The sequence below is a fragment of the Nycticebus coucang genome, chromosome 21 (assembly GCF_027406575.1).
Source record: "Nycticebus coucang isolate mNycCou1 chromosome 21, mNycCou1.pri, whole genome shotgun sequence".
Classification (NCBI taxonomy): Eukaryota; Metazoa; Chordata; class Mammalia; order Primates; family Lorisidae; genus Nycticebus; species Nycticebus coucang.
Window position 1 is genome coordinate 67,026,469 of NC_069800.1, and position 26,707 is coordinate 67,053,175.

General features: G+C 50.9%; 1 protein-coding gene across 4 annotated transcripts; it reads right to left on the minus strand.

Annotated features, from left to right (window-relative positions):
• Nucleotides 1-14: 14 nt before the first annotated feature.
• On the minus strand, nt 15-24,909 carry GMEB2 (glucocorticoid modulatory element binding protein 2). 4 transcript variants are annotated; one of them, XM_053574535.1, is made up of 12 exons: nt 23,434-23,809; nt 22,263-23,402; nt 14,311-14,450; nt 13,941-14,124; nt 10,133-10,230; nt 8,907-9,034; nt 7,564-7,667; nt 6,392-6,549; nt 4,269-4,340; nt 3,799-3,936; nt 3,432-3,554; nt 15-2,821 (listed from the first exon to the last, which is right to left on the minus strand). In XM_053574535.1, exons 4-12 carry the CDS (start codon nt 14,069-14,071, stop codon nt 2,181-2,183), a joined length of 1,593 nt encoding a protein of 530 aa, XP_053430510.1. In that variant the 5' UTR covers nt 14,072-14,124; nt 14,311-14,450; nt 22,263-23,402; nt 23,434-23,809; the 3' UTR covers nt 15-2,180. The 4 variants fall into 4 exon arrangements, with proteins under 4 accessions (XP_053430510.1, XP_053430509.1, XP_053430511.1 ...); XM_053574534.1 differs by having other exon boundaries at nt 14,311-14,498; XM_053574536.1 differs by lacking the exon at nt 14,311-14,450.
• Between the last annotated feature and the right edge of the window lie 1,798 nt (nt 24,910-26,707).

Here is a 26,707-nt window from a genome sequence, read left to right on the forward strand (position 1 = left end):
CAAACTATGAAAAATGTTTTTATTTTAAATCAAAGTACCAAGCAGATACTTGCAAAACAACATACAAAGCAGAACTCAAACGTGGCCCTTCCCCAGGCTGCCTTTGAGCAGATGGAGTTCTTACCCTCTGAAAAATCAACCCAACCTACTTGCTCAGGACACCAGACCAAAGGCAGACACAAAACCTGTGTCTGGCAGGTGGCCGAGAGGGCTTCCCTTCTGCGTCCTGCTCAGACCCCAAGGGGCAGGACAAAGGGGTCCTAGGAGTGCAGCCATCTGGGGAGCCCAGAGGACCTTGAGGGGCACGGGGGCCTGCCAGTGGGAACAAAGGCAGTGCCAACAACCCTGAGCATGGAGCCCCTGCCAAGAGCAGCTGCATGTGGCTTTGTGGGAGCCCTGGGAATGGCCACCCAGCCCACTAGAATGGGCAGCTGAGCGCTAATCCCAAAGCTGGTTTGAGGGTTATTCCTACAGGGCTACGACATCAACCTCTGGTCAGTCCCCTCCAACTGAGGGGCAGGGGCAGAACAGGTCCCACCCTTGCCTTTTGATGGAAAGAACTGACCCACAACCCACTTCAAGTTCAACTTGGGGGCAGCTGTGAAGGGAGATGCACATGTGACCCTGACAAGGGGAAGCCTGTGGAAGTCCCAACTCTTGGGCCAGAGAGCCCCATGGTCACACAGCTGAGCTGGTGGGTGGAAACAGGGCCCTGCAGAAGCCCAGGGCCACACTGCCACCCATGACAAGATTCACACTTGAGTAAAAATGAGTTTAAAAAAGGAGTATGTACACAAACACATAAACCAGCTGACCAGCTGAAACCAGCTGACTTGTAACAACATATAGAAATGCAACAGGAAGAAAGCAAAAAAGAGAAAAACTCAGTAGCCTGACAAGGGTGGGGCAGGACAGGCCCCATCACAGCAGTGCTAAGTGGGGCTTGGGGCACTCCATGGATGGATATTTGGACAGCTCCCTCCAGAGCAGCTGCCTCCCACTGCAGGGCCCCCAGGAGAGGGGCCTCCAGCCTACAGGAGACAGTAGGAGCCCTGGGGTGTGCTGCCCCTGAGAGGTTAGGCTTCAGGGCTGTGGCCTGGAGGTGGGACAGCCCTGCAGGTGTGCCTGGGCCATACTTTTCCCAGCTGGCCCTAGCCAGTCTGCCCTGGGCTCTCCCCTGGACCAGGGACACCATGTGTCATTCCCAGGGGCCTCAGGACTTGAGTCAGGTGGCCCCATGAGCAGGCTGCACATGGGGCCACACACTTGCAAATTCTGCACGGAGCCTTCTCCTCCACTCACGCCTCCGCCCCAGGACCCACATCTTAGGGATGCACCCATGATCTCGGGCCCCAGAGTGGCCATCTCAGGGAGACCACTTAGGACTCCATACCTGGTCAGGTGGACTCACAAACTCTAGGCCCACTCCCAGAGCTAACTTGAGAAGCCTAGGCACTCAGCATTGTTTTGGTTGAAAATGCCATAAATTTAACTCTTCCTAGACCCACAGTATATGTGCCATGGCGCTTGGACCACACCTAGTCTGTGCGGCCCCTCAGATACCTAAGCACCTGCTGGGTGGGAAGATGAGAGCCCACCCAGATCTGCACTCCAACCCCACAGTGCATGTTCCCACACAGGCAGAACAGGGCTCCAGCTACACTAAACCTACAGAAAACTGTGGGAAGAAACCAAATCCATAGGATCCAGGGATTCCACACTTGGGTGAGGTTCCCAAGACATGTGAGTAATGTTGCCCAGCCAGCACAGGGGCCTCACTGACCCTGGGAGTGCCCAGCAGGGCTGCAGCACCGCCAGTGCCTTCAGGGTCTTGGGCGCCTGGCACCTGGCTCTGCTCTCTCCATCCTGGCAGCACCCAGGCCCTCCTGTCCTTGTCCACCTGGTTCCTAATCAAGGCCCAGTGTGTTAACAGCATTAACAAGCAACAGATGGAAAAATATATTTCCCAAGAAAAAGGGGGAAGAAGTTTGAACTTGGAGACCAATTCCCAGGTTGCTCTTATCGTTCGGCTCTCTCTTCTCTGCATGTTTGGTGATTCCTCTCTTTGGTTCAGCAGCCCACATGACCCGCCCACCCGAGCCAGCCCTGTGCCAGGGCACTGTGCTCCACCTGAGGAGAGGCAGCAGCTCTGTCCGCCCCAGGGGCCTCGCTTCTGCCAGCTACTTCTGCTCGTGGTCCTCTGCCATGGTGGCTACCTCGATGGTGGCCGTGTGCTCCTCGGGCCCTGGGGCAGCCCCTGTAGGCACTGTCATAATGGTGCTACCCCCAGGCGATGCCTGGGCCACGTTCTGTAGGGTGGGGCCCAGACCAGGCAGGGTAAGCAGCTGTAATGGGCTGACCACCTTGAACACTGTGCTGCCGTCCTGCACAGCGGCCGTGCTCAGGACTGTCAGGCTGGATGCGTCCGGGTGAATCTCCACAGTGCTGGGGAATGTAGAGCCCGAGGAGGCCAGGACTGTGTAACCCCCAAGCAGCGGGGAGGTGGGAGAGCTGGCGGGAGGAGCCTGAGGGGAGCCCTTGCCCAGGACGGTGGAGGGCAGAGTGGACACCACTTTGCCCAGTGGCACGCTGGTCAGCTGCGAGACGGGCACGCCTGGGCCCAGTGCAATCTGGGCAGACTGGGTGAGCACCTGTGAGGCCACAGCAGCAGGTCCTGACGTGGCCCGTGCCAGCCGGGGCCGCTTCACTGGGGGGGGAAGGGACACAGGCGTCAGTGTCATGAGCACGTTGCTAAGGTGCTGTGACTTGTGCTTGAGCTCCTTGGCACGACGGCGGTGCTCGTCACACTGCTGCTCCAGGGCTATGGGGACAGAATGGAGGACAGGGAAGATAACATCATCACAGGGGACAAGGAAGAGGCAGACAGCATCACCATGGGTGGCGGGGAAAAGTCAGACAGTGTCACTGCAGGGGATGGGGACAGAGCAGACAGCATGCCACTGCGGACCCACAAGGTGCATCAGGCCTGCTTGGACCCACTGCCCAGGTGACAGTGCTGTCCGACACTTCTGAGAGTTTTCCCATGTTCTGACCATCCCTTGCTCTCACACATATGGAGACAGAGGCAGGTCAAGCAGCTTCTCTAAGGAGTCTGTGTCAAACTCACACACATGCAAATGGCAGGTCCCAGGCAGGGACAAGCTCAGGGAAAGTGCACAGGACGTCACAGGGGCAAGCTTGGCCCTGGGGTTAGGGTGGTCCCTCCACCTGCTATCAGTTTCTGTCAGGACTGCTTGGTTCCCCACAGAAATGCTAGCTCATGGAGGTGACCTGCACATCCCCATGAAGTCTCTGCAATACTCAAGTTACCGTTTCCGTGCATGACAGCTGTGGGTGCTCATGGCCTGGCCCTCCAGGCTGAGGCTCAGAGAAACCTGCAGAGGGGGGAGCCCATGGTGCGGCTGGAGTACCTGCTAGGTCCCGGGCATACTGCTCCCGTGAGCGGTCCATCTGGCACTTGTGGCTGGCCAGTACCTTCTTCACCAGGTCCAGCATGCCAAAATTCTGCACAATGTTGTTGAGGAGCACAGCATCTGAAGGAGCAGTGTACAATGCTGTGAGGACCCAGCCCCCAAGGGCAAGAACCCCAGATGGGCAGGCTCTGCAGGATACCATGGTCAAGAGGAGCCCCACTCAACAGAGACACATGCAAGAGACCTTCCCATGCCTGGCGCTCGGCCTCAGCCTCCACTCTGGCCACTCAGAGGGCATGGGGGAGTAGGGCCGAGCCCCTACCACTGTTATCACTACCCGGCTTGGCTGCAAGGAGCCCCTTACCTCGGAGCTGCAAGGGGGGGTCTTGGACCCGCCGCTGCAAGCCCTTCATGGTCTCCGTTAACTCCTGGTGGAACTCCTGCACAACCTCATCCAGCAGGCCTGCGTCCTTCAGACCCCGCCAGAAGGCAAATGTGTCATCTGTGAGGGAAGGAGGAGGCTCGGTGGGCAGGAAGGGCCCCTGCAATAGGGCAGCCACCATGGGGAAGTGCAGGGGACAGCAGAGGATACCACCTGGGTCAGCAGCATGCTGTACTGAGGTGGGCCCCTGTTGCCCACCCATGTTACAACACCTATGTCCTGCAGGCTGGCCACAGGGCTCGGCCTGGGAGCTTCCAGGACAGTGGCCAAAGCCTGCCTATCTGTGCAGGCCCCCAGCCCAGCTGACTCCTGGAGCCCATGTGGCCTGTGGCAGGCATGGAATCACAACACCCAGCCCTTTGGTCTTGAGAACCCCATGGGGGACTCCATACCTCCGATGGTCGCCGTCCAGTCGCCAGAGTCTTCACAGGTCTCTATAGTGATGGTCGCAGGAGACCCATTCACTGCAGCCAAGAGGAGGCTCGTTGAGCACAGGACCAGTGGCAGATCCACACCTGCCTCCTCCAGCCCCTTGCAGTGCACCTCCCCTGCCCACCATACTCACACAACTGACTGGCACAAGCTGGCATAGTCAGGTATGGACTTTTTTTTTTGGAGACAGTCTCACTTTTTTGCCCTTGGTAGAGTGCCATGGTGTCATAGCTCACAGTAACCTCAAACTCTTGGGCTCAAGCAGTTCTCTTGCCTCAGCCTCCCAAGTAACCAGGCACGGACTTTTAAGTCAAACACACCACAGGGAAGAGCAGGACAGCCACCGCTTGACCTCATTGCCTGGGTTCCAATAGCCCTCCACAGCCTGCTCTTCCTGCTGGGTTCACACCCATCCCAGGTGGGCCTCTGTGTGCAATCCTGCAGTGAGGCACAACCTTCAGCTGAGCTACTCCATGGCTGGACCTTGCCTCACACCTTTATGCCATGTTCCCTGGTGCCATTGTAAATCAGATGCCTTAGCATCTATCAGGTGGGACTTTGGGACAGACACCAACAGTCTATCTTGCTTTATCTGTTAAAAGCCCATTTTAGTGGCGAAAAACATAACTGCTGGCCCAGTTTACATGTGACTCTGTGCCTGGCTTAAACCCATCTCTAAACAGGTCCATGTTTGAGGAGAATTTCCAACCTCATGCTGCGCTTCCCAGATTCGTTAAGTGTATCGGGGTGGTGAATATTATTGCATATTTGGAATCACGAGGGGCAGGAATGAATGTTTTTCATGATCTGGGCATATAATTCCTTTATTGACTACATAATAACCAAGTCAAAGGTTCTTAGAGATTTCAGGCCGAAGAAACCAAATCATCGGAAAAGCTAAACCCTAAACCTAACTTTGCCTTGCCTAAGCAGAGAGGACACCAGCTGAAGGGTTCAGGAAACCTGATCCTGGCCTGGGAGATAGTGTTAATAGGGCTGGTCTGCTGGACCAATCACCAAGGCTGCTATCAGGAGGGTGGACAGACAGAAGGCTGGGCCTGGGTCCCCACAACCCACCGGGAACTCCTGACCAACCCTCACTGCCTCTTGGTTTCACACACCTCCTGGAGGGGCTCTACCCCAACCACCCCAGCAACCAGACTGTGGCTTTGGTGCAGCTAAACCACCTCCTCCCTGATGGCTGCAAACCATAACCACTGACCAAGGAAGGGCCAACAAAGACCAGCCCTGCCTATAGTACTGAAGAGTCCTGGCCATCTCATCCAGGACTCAGCACTCAGTGCACATCTCACCCAGGACTCGGCACTCAGTGCACCATCTCAGCACTCAGCTCTGCAACCTGTCACCTGCTCTGGCGAGGCATAAGGAAGTGCCCAGGGTGGAGGGTAAGGGACAGGTCAAGAGCCTCCACTGGTCCCTGTCTGGGCTGGTGACAAGGATGTCCCTGGTCACCCAGAAACACACTCCAGCCCACACTGTGGAGGGGCATCCTGGGACAATTGCACATGGCATCACTGGAAATACAATACTGCCGGAGATCACCAATGACATGGCCAGGGAACCCAGGACTTAATTTCACTTTTACTTCCCTTTTAAGAATAATTTATTCATGAAGCTGAAGAGAATTCCAGAGACTAATCTTTCTACAGTTTAGAACGGCAGATATCACCATGGAAGAATGGCATCATCCAAAACCCCAAGCAGCAGGGACACTGAGGAGTACGCCCAGCATGGCAGGCTGGGGGGAGACACCAGACTGACCGCCGCAGTGACGAGGGGGCAGCTCCATTTGGAACAGGGCCATGGGGTGGGAGGAGGAGGTGGGGGGGGGGTCCAGGGTCCTTCATGCCCTTATGTCCTTCACCACATGTGAACCATCAGGACACAAAAGACTTAAAAAGACATGGACTTCAATCTCCCTGTGATGAAAACAGCAATTCAGCCAGTCCCCTTGTGAGGCAGGAGGAGGCTGACCCCTGACTGCAGGGCCCTTGCAGGGGCAGACTCCTGAGACCAGGCCAGGAGGGGCGGTCCTGACCAGCAGGCGGCCCCATGCACCTACCATCAGCCGCAGCAGGCGTGATGGGGATGTACTCGGCAGATGCAGGGCTGCTAAGGGCCACGCGGGCCCCTGATAGGTCAATCTTGGTGCTGCGGCAGGTGTTGGAGCAGACCTTGTCATGCTGGTAGAAGTCCAGCTCCCCAGAATCCATGATCTTCCTGGGCAGGGATAGAGAACCACAGGTGTCTGGGTGAGGCCCAGAGTCAGAGAGCCTATCCAGATGCTTGACATGCCCCACACACACACACATGGGGGCAGGGCCCAGCAGGGATGCTGCCCATGTGGGGCCCCCCCAAGGCCAAGAGAACTCTGCTCTGGGCATCGGGATCAGCAGCTGCCCAGGCCCTCAGTGGCCATAGGAAGGAGGTCAAGAGTGTTGGCCACAGGTCCTGAAGATGCTCACCCTCACTGTGAGGCTGGGCCCTTCCAGGATGTTCTGCTTCCCCTGCCCCAGCAGGCAGACCTCATGTGCCAGCTGGGCTGGCTCAAGCGCAGCAATTGCACTGGGTGTCTCCACCGCTGAACCACCAGGCTCTAAAGAATCAAGGCTGCATAGCACACAGGGCCGAATGCCAGGGGGAGGACTGCAGATAGGCTCCAACTCCCACACAAAGCAGCGCCCTTGATCAGAATGGCATGACAGAAGCCACACCCACTAGCCCTGTGGTGTCTGCACCCTCTACACCAGTGGTTCTCAGACTTCCTAATGCCATGGCCCTTTAATATAGTTTCTGCGGGTTGCGACCCACAGGTTGAGAACCACTGCTCTAAGCACACAGACGCTGGCTGTGGCTCACGAGTCACAAAGAAACCAACTGCACACACCTGGTTTACGTCCAGAAAAAGTGATAAAAAGGACAAAAACAGAGACTACTATAAAAAGCCATCCTAAGGGATAAAACATGATGGCTATCTGATGCACGAACACTTAGACTGTACCCTTAACTTTCTGAAAGTGAAATAGCCACAAGGATTCCAGGTAAAAATTGGTGGAAATTAAAATATTTGACAAAAAAAATTCTAAACATCTGACAGTGTCCCTGTTGGGAGGGATGTGGGGAGGTGCAGACACTTAGGAGATTGTCAACACCCACCACGTCCCAACAGACTTGGTCCAAAAATCTCAAAAGAAAAGGAGAAGCAGTAGCCACTGAGTGCCCTGCACCGCCCACCTGAGCATGATGCCGTTCATGCGGATGGCCCTCTTCCAGTCCTTCAGGGTGGACTTCCCTGCTAGGTGCACAAACTCCTTCGGGCTGATCACGTGCTCGTCATACTGTGGAGGGAGCATAGCAATCTGGGATCAGCTCCGAGGGGCAGGTGGGGTCACCCTTCTCTCTTGCCCAATCCCTGCAGAACGTTGGTAAAACAATGACCCATGCCATTGGTGTAGTGGCTGCCATGCAGAAGGGCTCTGTGGCCTCAGACACAAGTGCTGCCCCTGACCTGAGGGAGCCCAGCAGGGTTGGCTGGGCTGAGGCTGTGTGACCCTCTGCTCCTCCAGACAGGACTTGGAAAACTGCTTCTGTACAGTTTACTCCGTAAATGACACGTGCACACATGACTCCCTAACATGGCACAGGACACTAGCACACCCCATAGATTTTATGTCGCTTGAATTATAATCCATGACTATCAGTATTTTGGTGATAAACTTCCCCACATGGAGGCAGTGAGGGTCTGTTCATCCAGCTTGGCCTTGGTCAGGGCTCCTGCACTGGGCACTGCTCTTTTTCCTTGGTTATAAAAGTTCTCAGCCGGCGGCGCCTGTGGCTCAGTCGGTAGGGCGCCAGCCCCATATACCGAAGGTGGCGGGTTCAAGCCCGGCCCCGGCCAAACTGCAACCAAAAAATAGCCGGGCGTTGTGGCGGGCGCCTGTAGTCCCACCTACTCTGGAGGCTGAGGCAAGAGAATCGCTTAAGCCCAGGAGTTGGAGGTTGCTGTGAGCTGTGTGAGGCCACAGCACTCTACTGAGGGCCATAAAGTGAGACTCTGTCTGTACAAAAAAAAAAAAGTTCTCAGCCTTTCTCTCTTCCCCTTCCACAACTTTAACAGATGAATTAGACTTTCTCATGCTTCTATTTTTATTTCTGTGCTACAGGCACCAAGCCAGCTTCTATTTTTATTTCTATCACTATACTCTAAATGATTTCTTAGTTCTATCTTCCAGTTCACTAATTATCTCTTCAGCTACATCTGATCTGCTATAAGTCCTGGCTGCTGTGTTTAATGTTAACCTTGTTTTTTCCAGTTGTTTTTGTCAAATCTGCTGTTTTACTCATGTTTTTATTTCCTAATATAAATTAAATATAATTATTTTATATCCATATCTAAAATGCCAACACCTGAGTGGTTGTGGCCCGACTCTGCTGCCTGCCTCTGCACGCTCACTGGGGCTCTTGTCTGTGTGTCTAGCATTTTGTGTTTTACTGTGAGTTGCTCCTTTCCTTGGAAATTTGTGGAAATTACTTGAAACCTGAGAAAAGGTGAATTCTTCCAAACAGAATCCCCTTACCTGAACACACTTCACGTTGATACCAGGACACACAAACTTCCTCCAGATCAAGTTGGCCCTGCTGTCCCCACAGGTGATGGGGTACACGATCTCAGCCTCAAGGTTCTCACCCTCTTCTGCCATCTTCACTTCTCACGGACACATTAACAGGAAAGGGCAAAGACAGAAAGTCAGTTACAACCTCTCCAAGCACTTCCTGTACATGCAGAAAATAGCTGTCAATCCGGGAACAAAAATTTAAAATCAGGAAGGCCCAAGAAAGAACTATGGTGGGAAGGTACAGCCCCCAGGCCAAAGAGACTAACTATAGAGCATTAATATGATTCCATTAAACTGTGGTTCAGTTGAAGAGCCACTTAAAAGAAATAAAATCAGGGCTCGGCGCCTGTGGCTCAAGCGGCTAAGGCACCAGCCATATACACCTGAGCTGGCAGGTTCGAATCCAGCCCAGACCCGCCAAACAACAATGCCGGCTGCAACCAAAAAATAGCCGGGCTTTGTGGCAGGCGCCTGTAATCCCAGCTACTTGGGAGGTTGAGGCAGGAGAATCGCTTGAGCCCAGGAGTTGGAGGTTGCTGTGAGCTGTGATGCCAAGACACTCTACCCAGGGCAACAGCTTGAGGCTCTGTCTCAAAAAAAAAGAAAAAAAGAAATAAAATCAGTTTTATTTGAAACTATTCTAGGGAAATGTAAGGTTTTAAAGATTATAGGGCCTTTAATCTTGGGCAACAGAAAAATACTACAGGTGTAAAAATACTAAAGAATTTTTGCTACAACTCACTGAGACTTATGACAAACAAGCATATGCCAAACAGGTATTGAAACTGAGAAGGAGGTTTAGTGCCTGTAGCTCAAGCGGCTACGGCGCCAGCCACATACACCAGAGCTGGCAAGTTTGAATCCAGCCTGGGCCTGCCAAACAACGACGACACCTATAACCAAAATATAGCTGGGCATTATAGCCTGTAGTCCCAGCTACTTGGGAGGCTGAGGCAAGAGAATCGCTTAAGCCCAGGAATTGGAGGCTGCTGCTAGCTGTGATGCCATGGCACTCTACCCAGGGCAACAGCTTGAAGCTCTGAGAAAAAAAAAAAGAAAAGAAAAGAAACTGAGAAGGAAACAAAACCTCCAAGCAGAGAGCCCTGGGAATTCTGGGGCTGACCTATTCTGCTCGTCTCAGCAGCTGCAGGCAGTGGCAGCTGCCCTGCAGGTACATGACCCCCTACCTAGCACGGCTTCCTTGAGCTGTGAGGAGGCTGTGAAGGCAGCAGCAGCTGCGGCGGCTGCACTCTCCGTCTCCATGTGGTCCTCCGTCAGGTCGCCCCTGGCACATGGTGAAAGGAAAAGAGAAGATCAGGGTCCCTGAGCACAGTGTCTACAGCAAATAGCATCCTTTAAACACTTTTTGTTGATGCTGCTCTCTATGGAACTTCTGTTACACTTTCCTAATTTAGCTCAGAAATGGAAGAAATGGGCCAGGCATGGTAGCTCACTCCTGCAATCCCAGCCCTCTGGGAGGCTGAGGCAGGTGGATTGCTTGAGCTCAAGAGTTGGAAACCAGTCTGAGCAAGAGCAAGACCCCATCTCTACTAAAAATAGAAAAATTAGCTGAGCATTGTGGCAAGAACCTGTAGTCACAGCTACTTAGGAGGCTAAGACTGGAGAACTGCTTGAGCCCAAGAGTCTGAGGTTACTGTGAACTGTGACACCATGGCACTCTACCCAGGGTGACAGAGTGAGGCGCTCTCTCAGAAAAAAACTACAAACATGGAGTCTGTTCTTTGTACATATAACATGAGAGCAGTGGAACTGCAAGGAGAGCTCAGAGGACATGCTCGCTAAGCCAGGACTCGGCTGGAGCAGAGCATGGTGGTACAGGCAGCAGTGAGTCCTTAGCTAGCAGCCAGGACCAGTTCTGAGGGCAGAGAAGCTCTGATAAGCCAGACTCTGGTCCTTATGCAAACCTCACCACAGAGACACTACACAGAGAAGGGCCTGAGGCCACCAAGGGCTGGACACATGGTGGCACTGTGGCCTTCCCCACAGTACAGCTGCCACTCACCCACCCTCTGCTCCACAGACACACTAGTGTGCTGAGCACAGATAGCAGGAGTGACCCTCTCAGGACAATGCTGAGAGGCCCTCACCACCCTCAAGAGAGAACCCAGGCTCGGCGCCTATAGCTCAAATGGCTAAGGCCCTAGCCACATACACCAGAGTTGGTGGGCTCGAATCCAGCCCACGGACTGCCAAACATCAATGACAACTACAACCAAAAAATAGCTGGTCATTGTGGTAGGCGCCTGTATTTCGAGCTACTTGGGAGGCCGAGGCAAGAGAATTGCTTAAGCCCAGGAGTTGGAGGTTGCTGTGAGCTGTGATGCCATGGCACTCTACCAGGGTGACAGCTTGAGGCTCTGTCTCAAAAAAAAAAAGAAAGAAAAAAAAAGAGAGAGAGAACCTAAGAACTGGCATCTGCACTTCAACAAACTTCATTTGGAAAATGTCCATGACACTCACAGCAGACCTGTGTTGTGGACTGCTGCTGCTGTGCACAAAGTGCGTGCGCCCATCACCACGCAGAGCAGTGGGCAAAGGCAGCTTCCAGACTCTTCCCAAATAACCAACCAGGAAAGAAATCTGCACCCACAAAGCAATTAACTCCCTTACACTCCCCCACATTTTATAAAAACATATAACAAGACTAAATCTCAACTTCCAACTAGCAGGGTGAGATTTCCTGTAGAAGAGGAGGAGGGAGGGTCCTGGGGCCCTGAGAAGACCTGCTTCTATGGCTGCAGGGGCCCTCTCAACAAAGGGAAAGACACACACAGCCTCTACTGTGCCTGACAGCCGACCGAGGGCAATGCTTCAGCATCCTAACGACACAGCCATTGCCTGGAAGACCCTGACTGCTGTGGCTCCTTCATGACGACGGGACCATCGCCTACCCCTACTTAACCGTGGGCTGACCAATAAGCTCCTGCTAGGCCAGGAGGCCTGCGGCTCCCAAGCAGGCTGAACACACCCAGACATATCCTGGCAGGTGAGGGCCTAATGCAGAGAGCCTCCAGATACCGCACAGCACCCAGTGGGGCCCAGGAGCACTGGCCTGAACCAGAAAATCTTTAGAAACAACATGTCTGTCATTTAACCGAAGAGGTTTCATGATAGTTTGTTATGCAGCAAACTACCACAGAAACAGAACCAGGAGTGGGTGTGCTGTCACCCACATGGTGTTGCCGTGGCTGGGGAGGCGGAGGCTGGGCTGGGGACAAGGCCAAGCAGAAGCTACAGGGGGTGGGAAGAGCCAATGTGCGGGAACAGAGGAGGTGAAAAACCAGGAAACGCTCGAGTTAGTATGTGGGCCTCATAAGGGACACGTAGGCAGAAGGCAGAAAGCACCCATTGGCTTCTTGGGAGCTAGATAATCATTCTCTTAAACAAAAAATGCACAGGGATTAACAGGAATCAGACAGTTTATATCCCCAGGCCCAGCTGGCAAGACTGGCACATAAGAAATGGGCTTGGGATGTAAGACTTTCTTCCAGCCTTGCAGAGCTCTAAGGCCACATCCAGCAAAGGGCCCGCCTCAAAAGCTCGGCAAGGTGGCTTTTCAAAAGGACCCACCAGCTGCCTGCCCGGTCTTGCTGTCATCGTGGGAGGCAAAGAGGGAATCTGCAGTTTTTTGGGTTTTTTTGTAGAGACAGAGTCTCACTTTGCCGCCCATAGAGTGCCATGACGTCACACGGCTCACAGCACCAGCTTTTGGGCTTATGCGATTCTCTCGTCTCAGCCTCCCGAGTAGCTGGGACGAAAAGCGCCCGCCACAACGCCCGGCTATTTTTTGGTTGCAGTTTGGCCGAGGCCAGGTTTGAACCCGCTACCATCGGTATATGGGGCCGGTGCCCTACTCACTGAGCCACAGGCACCACCAAGGGAGTCTGCAGTTTTAGTTCAGAGGTCTTTAAATCAGGAGGCGTTACCTCCAAGAAGCCTCAACTCACCCAGACCCAGTGGAGCCTGTGAGGCCATGGCCTTGGGCCAGATGCCACCCCTGGATGAGACCACAGGGTTCAGGAAGAGGTGAGAGGTAGACAAGTGACCAGACTAGAAGACAGACTGCAGCCGACACAGAAACCGCCATGATATTTTGTAACTTCCTGCCAAGGGGCAGTCTTGGTTCCACCCCTAAACCTGTGCTTGGCCATGGGTCTACAGGACAAGTGAGAAGACAGACATATTCTTCTACAGATGCTGACAATGTCAGGTGAAGATGTCCAGACACCAGGAGACCGGATGACAGAGGTGACACATCCCAACCAAGGCCGTCAGACCGCCTGCTGCCCCTCCCCACAGGGAGAAAGTCAAAAGCTTCCCCTCAGTGACATCTGAGGTCAGCCTGAGGACTCCACAGTGATGCCAAAGACAGAAGATTGGGAAGGCCGTCCTAGCCCAAGGGCTCAGCCCCTACAGAGCAAATGAGGACTCAGCAGCCCCTCACCCAGAAAGCCCCCAGCACCCCAGTGGGGCAGGGATGCCCTTCTTGGCCAGGAGCCATACGGCCACCTCCTCACAGCCCCACCTATGGCCAGCAGAAGAAAGCTGGCAATTTGGGCAAATGTGAGCCCTTCCAAACTAACATTTGACATGAACGTCTGGTAGGAAGTTAAGGAAGAAACAGTTTTTTGAAGAATGTCAAGAAAATCACTGTTTCTTCTGCTTCATTTCTGAAACATAGTTCCCAACCATCCTTGCTGTTTCACCTCAACAGAAGAGAAAGCAGCATGTATTTCAGCACATGAAGAGCACAGGCCGTGTCCCCACAGGAGAGAATGAAGCGTCCTCATAGCATCTACAGCTGGATTCAGCCAGTGCAAGATTTCCGTTCCCTCTTCATGCTCTCTACTTACAGACACTGAGTCCAGTTTTAGAATAACCATAAGTAGAGAAACCCTGGACTCACCCGCCACCCCAGGGTCAAACCGGCCTAAGCCCTGCATGGTCCCAGTGGCACTGAGGCCCAGTCCTTACCCGTGAGGAGCCAAGTTGGTCGTCACCAACACCGTCTTCACCCCCTCCACGCCACTGCCATCTACTGCAGTGTCCGGGGTTGTTACGACTACCACCTCCTCCATGTGGACGCTCACATCTGGGGTGGCCATGGTGTAGCTGAGGCGGCCTGGGACCAGCAGTGTCAGTCCCCAGGGCCCTGGGCCTGGATGAGACAAGGCAGGCACAGGGTTACAGAGCATCTGTCCACAGTCCCCCAGTATCCCCAGAGACCCACCTTGGAGCCCAGCCCGAAACTTTCTGACCAGAAGACACAGCAACAGAAGGGCCACTCCAGGCGCAGCTCTCAGGTGGCATCAGCTCCACCTTCCAACCTTCCCAAACTTCCCACCCGACAGGCGGAGCTGCTGCTCCAGGCGGCCTGGAGGCTGTGAGGCAGCACCACAACACCAGCATGAGGAAGGGGATCAGCCAGGAACTCCACATGATGACTCCTCGGAGGTAGAGTAAAAGACGTGCTTTGGATGATAACTACATTGATGTCACGGAGGTTCATGGACTATAAAGACAGACTGCTCCCTAGGGAGGTGGGTGCAGAGGGAGACCAAGGGAGAGTATGTGGGGACTGTGTGAACTTTCAGCTCAGTTTTGCTGTGAGCCCACAGCTTGTCTAAAAATCAAAATCTATCAATTTTTTAAAAATTAGGTATGTGGGCTTGGCGCCTGTGACTCAAGCAGCTAAGTTGCCAGCCACAAACACCTCAGCTAGCAGATTCAACTCCAGTCCAGGCTCGCCAAACAACAATGGCAGCTGCAACCAAAAAATAGCCAGGTATTGTGGCAGGCACCTGTAGTTGCAGCTACTTGGGAGGCAAAGGCATAAGCATCACTTGAGCCCAGGAGTTTGAGGTTACTGTGAGCTGTGATACCATCGCACTCTACCCAGGGCGACAGCTTGAGGCTCTGTCTCAAAAAAAAAAAAAAAAGAAGGCGGCGCCTGTGGCTCAGTCGGCAGGGCGCCGGCCCCATATGCCAAGGGTGGCGGGTTCAAACCCGGCCCCGGCCCAACTGCAAAAAAAAAAAAAAATAGCCGGGCGTTGTGGCGGGCGCCTGTAGTCCCAGCTACTCGGGAGGCTGAGGCAAGAGAATCGCCTTAAGCCCAGGAGTTGGAGGTTGCAGTGAGCTGTGTGAGGCCACGGCACTCTACTGAGGGCCATAAAGTGAGACTCTGTCTCTACAAAAAAAAAAAAAAAAGAAAGAAAGAAAAAAAAATTAGGTATGCGTATTACAATGGACCAAACAGGGAACATAATGGGGAATGAAAATACAAGCTACAGACTGGAAGAAAACATTTGCAGATCAGATATCCAATGAAGAACTTGCATCCAGAATATACAAAGAATAACAGCAAGAAAACAAAACACCCCATTTTTAAAATGGACAAAAGACTGGAGCAGACACTTCACCAAAGAGGACACATGGAAATAAGCACAAAAGATGCTCAGCATCACTGGCCCCAGGAAGGGGCCACCTGAGCCCCACACACACTAACGCACACTCATCAGTAAGAATCATGGTGCTGGCAGGTGCCAGGAGGCAGCAAAGCAACTGGGATTCTCACTCACTGCTGGTCAGGACGCAAAGTGGCACAACTGTGCGTGGGCAGCTTCTTGGGAGGTCAAACATATTCTCAGCACACGTCCTAGCAATCCCCCTCCTAAACATCTACCACAGAGGAATAAAAACTGGTGTCTACTGGAAAGCTTGTACACAAATTGTTACAGCGGCTTTATTCATAATTGTCAAAACCTGGAAACATCCCAGGACGCCCTTCAACAAGAGGGTGGCCAAACGAGATGTGGTGGTCCCTATACCGACTGCACTCAGCAAGGAGGAGTAAACTGCCGACACATCAGAGGATTATGCTGAATGGGAAAAGCCAATCCCACAGGTTATATACCGTAAGCGTTCACTTACATGCTATTTTCCAGAAGAAAAACTGTAGTGACAGAAGACACAGCAGTGCGTGTCGGGTGGGAAGAGGACATGACCACAAAAGGAGCAGGGAGACCTTTGGGGACAGGACTGCTCTGTGTCCTAATTGCAGGGTAATCACACTAATCTACAATTGTTAAAATTCATACAGCTGTACACTTAAGAAAAAGTGTATTTTGCTATTTGTAAATCGTTTTTTGGGGGTTTTTTTGCAGTTTTTTGGCCGAGGCCAGGTTTGAACCCACCACCTCCAGAACATGGGGCCGGCACCTACTCCTTGAGCCACAGGCACCGCCCAACCATTTGTAAATCTTTTAAAAAAATCAAATTGCCAAGCTGCTCGGGAGGCTGAGGCAAGAGAATCACGTAAGCCCAAGAGTTAGAGGTTGCTGTGACATCACTCTACCCGAGGGCGGTACAGTGAGACTCTGTCTCTACAAAAAAAAAAAAAAAAATCAAATTGCCAGCCTGCTGCAGTGGCTTAGACCTGTAATCCCAGCACTCTGGGAGGCCGAGGCAGGTGGATCTCTTAAGCTCAGGAGTTTGAGACCAGCCTGAACAAGAGTGATACCCCATCTCTAATAAAAATAGAAAAACTAGCTGGGAGGCTGAGGCAAGGGGATTGCTTGAGCCTAAGAGTTTGGGGTTGCTGTGAGCTATGACACCATGGCACTCTAGCCTGGATGACAGAGTGAGACTCTTACTCAAAAAAAAAAAAAAAAAAAAAACACTGCACCTGCACACATGCCCATTGACACGTGGCCCACTGATTGTCAATACAGGTACCACAACCACTCAAAAGGGGAAAGACGGTCTTTTTAAAATATAGGACTGGGCCAGGCACGGTAGCTCACACCTGTAATCCCAACACTTTGGAAGCCAAGATGGGAGGATTCCATGAGGTCAAGAGTTCAAGACCAGCCTGGGCAACAAAGTGAGACTCTGGGCTTGGTGGCAAGTGCCTGTAGACCCAGCTACTCAGGAAGCTAAGGCAGGAAGATAGCATGAGCCTAGGAGTTCAAGGCTACAGTGAACTGTGATTGCATCATTACATTCCAGAGCAAGACCTTGTCTCAAAAAAAAAAACAAGAAAGAAAAAAAAATATATATGGTGCTAGACAACTAGACATCCACATGCAAAAGAATAAAGCTGAGCTCTTATATCACATACAAAAATTAATTCAAAGTGAATCAAAAATGGAAACCTCAAAGTTAAAACTACAAAATGCTTAAAGGACAACAGGAAAATCATGAGATTGAATTTGGTGGCGATTTCTGGGATGATACCAAAAGCACAGGCAATAAAAGAAAAATCAGATGATTTGAACTTCAAAGTTTAAAACTTTTGTGCATCAAAGGACACTATTAAGGGAGTGAAAACAATCCAGAGAAGGGGAAAAAGTATTTACAAATCATATATTTTGTCAGAGATTAATTTCAGAATATACAAAGAACCCCTGTCGGGCAGCAACTATGGCTCAGTGGGTACGATGCTGGCCCCATATGCCGAGGGTGGTGGGTTCGAACCCAGCCCCGGCCAAACTGCAACAAAAAATAGCCAGGTGTTGTGGTGGGCACCTGTAGTTCCAGCTACTCAGGAGGCTGAGGCAAGAGAATCGCCTAAGCCCAAGAGCTGGATGTTGCTGTGAACTGTGATGCCATGGCACTCTACCAAGGGTGAGGCTTGATAAAGCAAGCCTCTGTCTCTAAAAAAAAAAAAAAACCCTAACACAACAATTTAAAACATGGGCAAAGGACTCAGAATAGACGTTTCTCCAATGAATATACACATACAGCCAATAAATACATGAAAAGGGTATTCACCATCACTAGCCCTTAAGGAAATACAAATTATAACCACAATGAGATACCATCTCTACACCCACTAGGGTGTGAAAATAACAAGTTTGGGGCGGTGCCTGTGGCTCAGTGAGTGGGGCGCCGGCCCCATATACCAAGGGTGGCGGGTTCAAGCCCAGCCCCGGCCAAACTGCAACCAAAAAATAGCCGGGCGTTGTGGTGGGCGCCTGTAGTCCCAGCTGCTCGGGAGGCTGAGGCAAGAGAATCATGTAAGCCCAAGAGCTAGAGGTTGCTGTGAGTCCTGTGACGTCATGGCACTCTACCGAGGGCAGTAAAGTAAGACTCTGTCTCTACAAAAAAAAAGAAAATAACAAGTTTGTTGAGGATGTAGAGAAACTGGAACCCATATACACTGCTTAGCAGTTCCTCAAAATGTTAAAATTGGAATTGCTATGGGATCCAGCAATTCTACTTCCAGGTATGGACCCAAAATAATTGAAAGCAGAGACTAAAACAGATACTTATACACAACGTCTGTAACAGCCCTGTCCACAAAAGCTAATTAGCAGAAACACCCACATGCCATCAGCATTAGGCGGATATGAGAACACAGTACATACATGTGACAGAGTTACTCAGCCTCAGAAAGGATAAAAATCCTGATACCTGCTATGATGTAGATGAATCCTGAAAACATGCTAAATGAAAGAAACCAGACACAAAAGGGACAACATAACAGGATTCCACTTACACAGAATACTCAGATTCACAGAGACAGAAAGCAGAGCAGAGGTTACAGGGCTGGGGGAGGAAGAAGGGGAGTTATTCTTTCACGAGTATAGAGTTTCTGTTTGGGATGATGAGAATATTCTAGAAATGCAGAGTAGCAACAATTACATAACACTGTGAACACTACTGAACTGTATATTTGTAATAATTGTACATAATTATTAATATACTTAATAACGGATGAAATGGGCTGGGTACGGTGGCTCACACCGGTAATCCTAGCACTCTGGGAAGCCAAGGCAGGTGGACTGCCTGAGCTCACGAGTTCAAGACCAGTCTGAGCAAGAAAGAGCCCTGTCTCTACTAAAAATGAAAAAACTAAGGCAAGAGGATACCTTGAGCTCAAGAGTTTGATGTTGCTATGAGGTATGACACCACAGCATTCTACCCAGGCAACAAAATGAGACTCTCAAAAAAATAAAAAGAAATAATAGAAAAATGACCTGGGTATGGTAGTGGCACCTGTAGTCCCAGTCCTCGGGAGGCTAAGGCAGAAGGATCCATGAGCCTAGGAGTTTGAGGCTGCTGGGAGCTATGATGCCACGGCACTCTAGCCTGGGTGACAGAATGCGACTCTGTCTCCAAAAAAAAAAAAAGTTAAAATCATAAATTTTATGTGATGGATATTTTGCCACACACCAAGAAAGTTTCAATGGTATTACAACAGGGTAATACAACCCTATCAGACCAAGATATAGGCTCAAAAGTAGAGAATAAAAAAACTTGCTAGATGGTGCCCTTAGCTCGGTAGGCAGGGCGCTGGCCACATACACACCAAGGCTGGCAGGTTTGAACCCCGCCCAGGCCTGCTAAACAACAATGACAACTGCAACCTAAAAAAAAAAAAAACTTGCTTAAAAAAAATAAGAAAGAAAGAAAAATTAGCCAGGTGTTGTCGGGAGCACCTGTAGTGCTGGCAACTTGGGAGGCTGAAGCAGGAGGATTGCTTGAGCCCAGGAGTTGGAGGCTGCCATGAGCTGTGATCACACCACTGCACTCCAGCCTGGATGACAGAGCAAGATCTAATCTCTCTAAAAAGAAAAGAAAAAGACAAGAAAATTTTTCAGAACTTCTTTTTTTATCACCTGTCCCTAGGAAGTACTGACCTATAAGTATGCCTAAGGACAGAAGCCAGCCCCTCCCCTCACTGAGTAAGCTGATTCTCTACTCAGGAAGGAAGACACCACACCCAGCCAGACCTGCAAGGAGGCCTTCAAGGCCAGAACTAACCAGCCCAAACTGAACAATCAACCACAAAACGTGCCCTCAGGGCTCCAGGCTGTGACTACCCAGCTCCATCTCCACCACCTTGCACAGGAGCAGACTCTGAGCCTCATCAATATACCCGCCCTTTGTCTTTGCACAGAGTAGGGACCCCTTGCTTCCTACCTAGAAATGGGTACCTAGACAGCTCCAAGGACAAAAGAACAAGCTGCACCTTCCAGGCCCATCAATCACAACAGCCCGTCTCTGAAGGAGCCCCTGACTCAGAGATCCAAGGATCTAAGAAACGTGGGTATTCTGAACAGGCTAATGGTGGTAAACACCCTCAAAGAAACGAGTATTCTCCAAGAGAAAGCAGCAAAAAGAAGCCATGCTACAGAAAGGATAGAAGAGGCCAGCCTGGCCTTGGGGGGCAGTGAGCACTGTCTGTCCCCGAAGGGGAGGGCAAGCCCCTGCCCTCTGGGCCCTGGGTGAGGTGAGGTAAGAAGGGAGCCAGGAGAGCATTCAACTGGGAAAGACATTAATTTTATATAGACATTAATTTAACATGTTCTACCCTAAAACTGCGGGTAGAACATAACTAAACACCAAAACTGCAACCAAAAAAATAGCCGGGCATTGTGGCAGGCGCCTATAATCCCAGCTACTTGGGAGATGGAGGCAGGAGAATTGCTTGAGCCCAGGAGTTGGAGGTTGCTGTAAGCTGTGATGCCACAGCACTCTACCCAGGGTGACAGCTTGAGGCTCTGTCTGGGGAAAAAAAAAAAAATTATTGATTAGATGGTAGGAACAAGAAATATTCCCCCTTTCCTGCTTTGAAAGGGTGTAGAAAATAAGTGATGGAAGAAAAAAGCATTTTTAAAAATTAGGGGTAACAGTGGTGCCTGTGGCTCAAAGGAGTAGGGCGCCGGCCCCATATGCCAGCGGTGGCAGGTTCAAACCCAGCCCTGGCCAGAAACTGCAAAAAAAAAAATTAGGGGTAATTATTTTAGAAATAGAGAATATTCTAGAAGATAATAAGCCACTTACTGTGGCTCCAGTTTAAACCTGGCATCCACCTAACAGAACCGGTTGCTTGGGCAGGGTCGGGGAGCTCACATGCCCATCCGCAGCTGCCTGAACGCATAACTTTGGTGTTCTAGATTTAGACTTTGAAACAAAGAGCTTCAAATGGACATGAATAAAAGACCATTTCAGAATGTCACTTAGGAGATTCATCTGCTGCTGTCTCACCGTGAGGGTGAGCACACTGAGGGCAATTAAAGTGGCTGCAACTGAAAGTTGCAGTCAGCCATCCTCACCCAGACTCAAAACTCCACAGCCTCTCCAATGCCAACTGTACTAAATGTTGAAAACAACACAAAAGCTACTGCACAGAAAACAGTTCAAGTCCTTGATTCAATGATATTTGGAAAGAACAAGCACTGCAGAGCCACTGGCCCCCTGCAGAGGGGAGCCCCTTCCCCACAGGCAGGTCTGCACCCTCACTTGAGGCTGGGATCTTTACGCATATGAAACAAGCCCCAAATTAACTTTGAGATTTACTGCATATGAAGGAAAAACTTTTTTTAAGAAAAGATCTCAAAAATTGACTCCTGCTGAGTAAAAGATATAAATTTAAGACACAAAACAATAAAAATTCTATTAGAAAATATGGGGAAAACCCTAGACAAAATTTGCCTGGGAAAAGATTTTATGAAGAAAGCCCCCTCTTCGGGCGGCACCTGTGGCTCAAGGAGTAGGGCGCCGGTCCCATATGCCGGAGGTGGCGGGTTCAAACCCAGCCCCGGCCGAAAAAAAAAAAAAAAAAGAAAGCCCCCCCTTGGCAAGTGCAGCAACACCAAAAATACATGAACAGGACATGATCAAGCTAAAAAGCTTCTGCATAGCTAAGGGTACCAAACAGACAGCCTTCAAAATGGGAGAAGATAGTTGCATGCTATGAATCTGACAAAGGGCTGATAACTAGAATCTATGGAGAATGTAATCAGCAAGAGCAAACACCCCATTTATAAGTGGGCAAGAAACATGAAAAGAAACTTCTCTGAAGATGATGAATGTCCAACAAATACATGAAAAAATGCTCATCATCTCTAATCATCAGAGAAATGCAAATCAAATCCACACTGAGATGTCACCTAACCCCAGTGACAAATCTGCAGAGCCTGGTGTGGATACAGAGAGAAGGGAACACTTTGCACTGCTGGTGGGATTGCAAACTAGTATAATATCTATGGAAAGAAGCGTGGAGCCTCAAATTCCTGGGCTCAAGGAATCCTCCTGCCTCCGCCTCCCAAGTTGCTAGAACTATGGGCTCACACCACCACGCCCTGATAATCTTTTGTTTTTTGTAGAGTCAAGGTTTTGCTAAGTTGCCCAGGCTGGTCTTGAACTCGTCTTGGGCTCCCAGACTGCTGAGATTATAGGTGTGACCCACTATGCCAAGCTAGAAAACATTTTTAAAATATTATTCTTAGGCACAAATATACAATAACAAGATGACATGAGTGTAGAGCCAGGTATGGGAGTACACACCTGTAGTCCCAGCCACTTGGGAGGCGGAGGCAGGAGGATCACTTGATCCTCGAGTCTGTCGGGACACTACATTCCAAGATCTGGCTTTCCATTTCTTCTGGACAAATGAAAATTACTTTCCTTTGATAAATACACCACTGTAGAGGACACAAACTACTGGCCCACAAACACAATTTCTTTGATCCTCAAAGTGTTTCAAAAATTTTTCATTAGTTCAAAACCCCCAAATTGACAGCTTTTCTTGAAAATTTCATGAGAGATGAGCCATGGATGTGGTGCTGCCTTTGCACCAGTCCTCTGGGAGCAACTGTGCCCTCTGCATCACACCCAAGCACTCGAGTGTGCAGCCCTAGTTCACATGAGCTTGTTTCTTGGCTTTGAACATAATTTGAACACCTCCCTTGCCAGTTCAGGCGTAAAATGGGTCCTTCTAACACCTAGCCTTGAAAATGGTTCCATGAGTGTTCTAAATTCATAGGCCCACTTCTCATGTTGCACATATACATCTGTATACAAACTCCTTCACCTTCCAGTATTCCAGTATGTCTTCTAGAAGTTTTGAAATGCTGCCAATTATTGAGGAACAATTTATACAAATGTTGTTTGTTTTGAAACAGGGTCTTGATGTGTTGCCCAGGCTACAGATCAGTGGCTATTCACAGGTCCAAGTTCAGCAGTGTAGCCTCCAACTCCAGATCCTCCCAATAGCTGTAACTACAGGAGTACCCCATTGTGCCCAGATAAAGAAATAATTTCTGAATCAGCAGTCTACTTAATTTATCTTGTTATATTTGGGCTTTATTTAATCCGTTTGGTTTTACTTTCTATAAGGTAATATAATTTAAACTTCTATATTTAAAGTGTTAGTGAAGAAAGAGTTTTGGTTCAACAGGCAAGTTGGTCAGCTAAATGAATTACAAGGTTAAGCAAATATGTAACAGGTCATAATAAGGATGGGCCCATATTGCTACTGGTTCCTAATGGATCCTCATTAACACAACTCCTACTAACTGGTCCATACCAATTCAGTCCCTATGAATGGGTTCACTTCAACATGGTTACCACCAGTGGAACTATACAGGAATATTGTTCCCACCAGCAGGTCTACATACTGATCCTGGTTCCTACCAGCAGGTCTATCTACTGATACTATTACCACTAGACGGCCTACATACTGATACTGATTCTCATCAGTGGGTTTACATACACTGACACTGGTTCCCACCAGCAGATCTATACTGATTCTGATTCCCACCAGTAGGTTTATACACTGATTCTGGTTCCCACAAGCAGATCTCTACACTGACCCTGATTCCCACTAGTGGGTACATATACTGATCCTGGCTCTCCCCAACTGGTCTACACACTAATCCTGGCTCCCACCAGTCTATACACTGACACTGGTCCCTGCCAGCCAGTCTACACACTGACCCTGGCTCCCACCAGGCCGCCTGCACTGATCCTGGCTCCCATGAATGAATCTACACTGAGACTAGCTCCCACCGGCCGCTCTACACACAGATCCTGGTTCCCACCAGCTGCTCTACACAGACGCGGTTCCCTCAAGAAGCTGCCTTAACCCCAACCCCGCCGCAGCACCGCCGAACGCCCGCCCCAGCCCGCCCGCGACGCAAGATGGAGGCAGGAAGCGCTGCCGCCCGCGCCGCCGTCGCGCCTGACGCCGCCGCCGCCCTCGCGCGCCCGCCGCCCCTCCCCCGACCCTCCCCTCCCCCCGCCGTAACGTCCTGACGCTCCGCAGGGACCCCTGACTGGACGGCGGCGCGTGAGCGGAGCGAGAGGCCTCTCCGCGGGGGGGCCGCGGGCGCGCTGGCGCTGCTTACCTGGGTCCGACCGGGCCTGCTCTGGCGTCCGGCGGGGGCGGCGGCGGGGGCGACGACGGCGGCGGGCGGCGGCGGCGGCCGCGGGCTTCGCTTCTTGTTAGGGATTCGGCGGCGGCGGCGGCGGCGGCGGCGGCGGCGCGGGCGCGCGCTTCCTAGTGACGCAGTCGGCCGGGGCGCGCACGCACGGGGTCCAGAGAGTCGGCGACTTATTTGGTGCTCCGGGAGGAGGTGTGAGGCGCCATGAAATAAAGCTCGACGGGCCCCGGAGCGCGTGCGCAGGCGGATGTTGTTTGGGTCCTAGCGCCGCCGGCAGGTGTGGACCGCTGGTTGCACCGGGCGTTGACTCGCGCGTGCGCGGGCGGTCCGTGGGGGACAGAGGCGCGCCGCGGGGCCTGAGTGGCCTGAGAGGGCAGCACCCACGGAACTCCAGGTGTGCGCACCTGCGACCGGCCGCAGGGCCCAGATGCTGCTCCTGGATAGGGGCGCGCGGCCTGGGCTCGCCCTCCGAGCTGCCGCCGAGAGAGGGCGTTAAGAATGAAGAGACGCGGCGCGAAAAGGTGGGAAGCAACAGAGTCAGCTGCAGTCGACTTGTGATTTCACGCGTGGGGAGCGAAGATCCCAGGAAGAGAAAAGCCTGGGAGGGCGCGCTCGGAAGTAGTAGCTCAGTTTACTTCCTCACGATAGTCTGTAGTTTACATGTTACAGTTCACGGGGTTTTTTATAATAAACTTTTATAAAGAGCTTTGAGCATCACATTACTTATGAATGTGCCCGCGGTTCTGTGGCCACTGACCTCGTGTAGTGATTTAAACCACAAAAGTTACAGATCAGTTCCTCGGTTCTCAGAGCTGTTAAAATCACACAGATGTTGTTTTAGGAATGCTCTGAAGATTGCTCCAAGTGTTTTAAATTGTGAATAAAGGGGGTGGTGCCTGTGGCTCAGTGAGTAGGGCGCCGGCCCCATATACCGAGGGTGGCGTGTTCAAACCCAGCCCAGGCCAAACTGCAACAACAACAACAAAAAAACAGCCGGGCGTTGTGGCGGGCGCCTGTAGTCCCAGCTGCTCGGGAGGCTGAGGCAGGAGAATCGCGTAAGCCCAAGAGTTAGAGGTTGCTGTGAGCCGTGTGACGCCACGGCACTCTACCCGAGGGCAGTACAGTGAGACTCTTGTCTCTACAAAAAAAAAAAAAGAGTTGAGTAAAAGCTGAGGTGCCTGAAATCAGAAAGTGGGAAACAAGCGCTCGTGTGGGAACTGTGGCTGTCCTGGAGGATGCGGGTAAGTTCTGGATCACAAGCATCAAAAGTTAACATGTAGGGCGGCGCCTGTGGCTCAAAGGAGTAGGGCACTGGCCCCATATGCCGGAGGTGGCCGGTTCAAACCTAGCCCCGGCCAAAAACTGCAAAAAAAAAAAGTTAACATGTCTCAGCCCACTGGGAGTTGCAGCTTTGTTTACTCCAAAGCCTGAAATTAGTCTTGAGTCTACAGAGAAGCAAGGAAACCTCCAGGGCCTTTGTGGGTGGAGCCTTCCTGATGGGATTAGAATCTTATGGGGATCCCGGAGAGACCTCTCACCCTTTGCCCCACAGGAAGACACAAGAAGGCAGCCTCCATGAACCAGAAGAGGCCCTCACCAGTCATCAAACCTGCTGGCACCCTGACCTTGGACTTCCCCCCTCCAGAACAGTGAACAATGAATTCCTGTTGTTTGTAAGCACCTAGTTTATGGTGTTTTTGTTATAACAGCCCAGCCAGGCTTTAATGAACACATAGAAAATAGAGAAGTTCTCAGAGAAGGATGGAGCGGAGCCTTGACCTTGACAGAGGACCCCTCCTGCAGGTTCCCACTGGCCAGAGCTTGAACGTGATACAGTGCTGACTCATAACCCAGAGTAAATTATATACTGGTATAAAATAGACACACAAGTGGGGGAGGCAAGACTTTTCTACCTTACAGTGAATTTGGTCAATAAATATGGAAAGAAATAGAAAAAAATTGTTACAGGCAAAATCCACTGTTAGGTACTAAAATTAGCATGACAGTGTGAGGTAAAATAAGATTTTCATGATCTCAAAACATGTCCAAGATAGGTATCTTATTTCTACTGTTGCCATAACAAATTATCTCAAACTTCGTGGTTTAAAAACAAATTTATTTTCTTTTTTTTTTTTTTTTTTAATTTTTGCTTTCAATTTCAGCTGGCTTTCACTCTTCTTATTTTGAATGTTTTTTTTTCTTCTTTTTTTCTTTTTCTGTTCTTTAGCAATTCTCTTGCCCTTTGCCTCCCAAGTAGCTGGGACTACAGGTGCCTGCCACAACACCCAGCTTTTTTTTTTTTTTATAGCGACGGGGTTTCACTCTGCTTACTCCTGCTCTTACTGGTCTCGAACCTCTAAGCTCAGGAAATCCACCCACCTTGGCCTCCCACAGCACTGGGACTATAGGCATGAGCCACCATGCCCGGCCCAAATTTCTTTTCTTTTTTTTTTTTTTTTTGTAGAGACAGAGTCTCACTTTATGGCCCTCGGTAGAGTGCCATGGCATCACACAGCTCACAGCAACCTCCAACTCCTGGGCTTAAGCGATTCTCTTGCCTCAGCCTCC

Excerpts from the sequence above, each read along its gene's own strand:
- GMEB2 (XM_053574533.1), bottom strand. The coding sequence starts at position 14,071 with ATGGCCACCCCAGATGTGAGCGTCCACATGGAGGAGGTGGTAGTCGTA. Across the intron at positions 10,231-13,940 it reads ACCAACTTGGCTCCTCACGG|GGGCGACCTGACGGAGGACC; the intron begins GTAAGGACTGGG and ends ACCATGTGCCAG. Across the intron at positions 6,550-7,563 it reads ATGAACGGCATCATGCTCAG|GAAGATCATGGATTCTGGGG; the intron begins GTGGGCGGTGCA and ends ATCCCTGCCCAG.